The sequence below is a fragment of the Setaria italica genome, chromosome IX, assembly GCF_000263155.2.
Source record: "Setaria italica strain Yugu1 chromosome IX, Setaria_italica_v2.0, whole genome shotgun sequence".
Classification (NCBI taxonomy): Eukaryota; Viridiplantae; Streptophyta; class Magnoliopsida; order Poales; family Poaceae; genus Setaria; species Setaria italica.
In genome coordinates this window covers 50,654,527-50,656,869 of record NC_028458.1, presented here as the reverse complement: position 1 = coordinate 50,656,869, position 2,343 = coordinate 50,654,527, and the positions used below count along the sequence as shown (strand labels likewise).

At 64.4% G+C, this 2,343-nt stretch overlaps 1 protein-coding gene across 1 annotated transcript; it reads left to right on the top strand.

Annotated features, from left to right (window-relative positions):
- The first annotated feature begins 236 nt into the window (after nt 1-236).
- Nucleotides 237-2,343, top strand: LOC101768536. Its single transcript, XM_004984873.2, has one exon. It carries the CDS (start codon nt 704-706, stop codon nt 2,114-2,116), a length of 1,413 nt encoding a protein of 470 aa, XP_004984930.1. The 5' UTR covers nt 237-703; the 3' UTR covers nt 2,117-2,343.

Sequence of the window (2,343 nt, the reverse complement as noted above, 5' to 3'; positions counted from 1 at the left end):
ATGTTGGGACACGCTGCTCCGGCGCCATGCGGCCCCTTCCACATGCTCAGTGCCCGTCGCCAGCGACGCGTCGTGGACGTGAGCGGATCGGATCGGACATGTTCCAGCGAGACGAGGAAAAGACTCGAGGCGGGGGAGCGAGGCGTCGCCGTCACCGAAGACTTGGCCTGCGGATCCAAGTCGGTCTCCGCCCGGGCCGGCTCCGTCGCTTCTTTAATCCAGAAGGGATTCGATGACATGTTGCTTAAGTGGGTAGCGCTACCGCCTCCGCCTCTCCCCCCGCCGCGCGCCTGCATGCGGTCGAAGAACCGGCCCGCGCCCCGCTGCCGGCGCGCACATGGCTGCCTGTGATTTGCCTGCGGCGTGGGCGACTTCGCCTCTCGCTCGTCTCTTGACCCAGGCAAGCCGGCCGCACCGCGCACTCGCGGTGCCGACTCCTCGCCTGCTCTTCCCCCCTTATCCTGCTGCGTAGAGCTTGCTTGCTTCGCTCTGCTCTTTGCTGTTAAACGCGTTGTGTCCACGTGAGAATTCGTGACTCATCTCATACGTATGATCTCGCGCCATTCTCGAACTGGGTGGTAGTATAAGAATCCAGCCGCCGCTGTTGCTGCTGCTAAGGTCAACCACAGAGCTCCTTGTTTGTTTCTTTCTTTGGTTTGCTGCTACGTATTATATAGGCGATCGAGCAGAGTGGTTTCCGGCCATGCCGGCCAGGTCATGGCTCGCCGAACTGCGGTCGCGGTTCGGCGCCGGCGGCGCCAGGGCCGACGGGCTCGGCATCCTGGCCTTCGAGGCGGCTGCCACCATGTCGCGGCTCGTGTCCCTCCACCGGACGCTGTCCGACGTGGAGTTCCGGAGGCTCCGCGCCGACGTCCTGCGCGCCGAGGGCGTCGCGCGGCTGACGTCCCCGGACCAGAGCTTCCTGCTCCGCCTCGCGTGCTGCGAGCTCGTGGCGGACCTCGACCGCGCCGCCGCCACTGTCGCGCGCCTCGCCGCGCGGTGCCGATCCTGCGCGGAGGCACCGCTCCTGCGGGACTTCGACCGGCTCTACGCCGAGGCCAAGCGCGGCCGCCTCGCGCAGCTGGACGTCGCGGTCGGGTTCTCTAGGGGCGCCGGGAAGCGGCTCCGCAAGATGGAGCGGCACGTGGCCGCGGCCGCGAGGCTGTACGAGGAGATGGACGCGCTCAGGGAGCTGGAGGCGTCGGAGCGGCGGATGGAGAACTGGAAGCAGCACAGCGGGCCCATCATCCCGTCGCAGGCGGCGCCGGGCAAGAAGCCAGCGGCCGAACCCGGAGAGAAGCTGATGCACGAGCTCAGGGCGCAGCGGCACAAGGTGCGGCGGCTCATGGAGGGGTCGCTCTGGAGCGTCGACGCCGGCAGGGCGGCGAAGCTCATGGCCAAGTCGGTCCTCGCCGTGCTCGCGCGCATCTCCATTGCCTTCGGCCCGTTCGTCCCAGGGCTGCCATCTTTAACAGTGGGACGCGCGCCCGGCCACTCTTCCGGCCCGTTGCACCGGTCGGCGATGCCCGGCGCCGCGCTCCGGCACTCGGTTCCCATCTTCGGCCAAAAAGATGCCGCCTTGTCAGTATTGGAATCGACCAAGCCATTGGCGAGCACGATCGGCGGCTCGGGCATGGAGCTGCGATACGCGAACCTGATCTTGTCCGTCAAGACGCTGCTCGCGGCGCTGAGGCCGCCGGCAGCTGACGGCGAGGAGGTGCAGGAAGGAATGATGGACCTGTCGGCGAGAGACGGGCTCTACAAGATGTTACCAGTGAGCATCCGCGAGGCCGTGAACGCGAAGCTGAGGGAGAGCTGGAGAGGGCAGGCGGTGGACGAGGAGGCCGCGAAGGCGTCGAGAGGCGAAGCGGAGGTCGTGCTGCGGTGGCTGGGCCCGATGGCGCACGACACCGTGCGGTGGAGCGACGAGCGGAGCATGGAGCGGGGGCAGCGGTTCAGCATGCAGCCACGCGCGCTGATGGTGCAGACGCTGCACTTCGCTGACCGGAAAAAGGCGGATGCGGCGATTGTTGATGTGCTCGTCTGCCTCAGCTGCGTGTGCTGGTATGACGATGAGCGGCGCCGTCTGGAGTCTGTGGACTGGGACGACGAGTAGCAGGCTAGCAGCTACAGATGTCTGAGCTGTGGATCGTGGACTTTACTGTGTGTGAATATTATTGCAAAGCATCTGTACATACATAACTATATGTGCGCTAGATACTAGTACAAAACAATTGAATTGTTGTTTTTGTTTCGGGAAAGCTAAAGATTGCTTGGGTGTGTTGCACTTGGAGCCATCCAGCACTTTTTTTTTAAGAATGCTAAACTACACTCGGTTTTTCC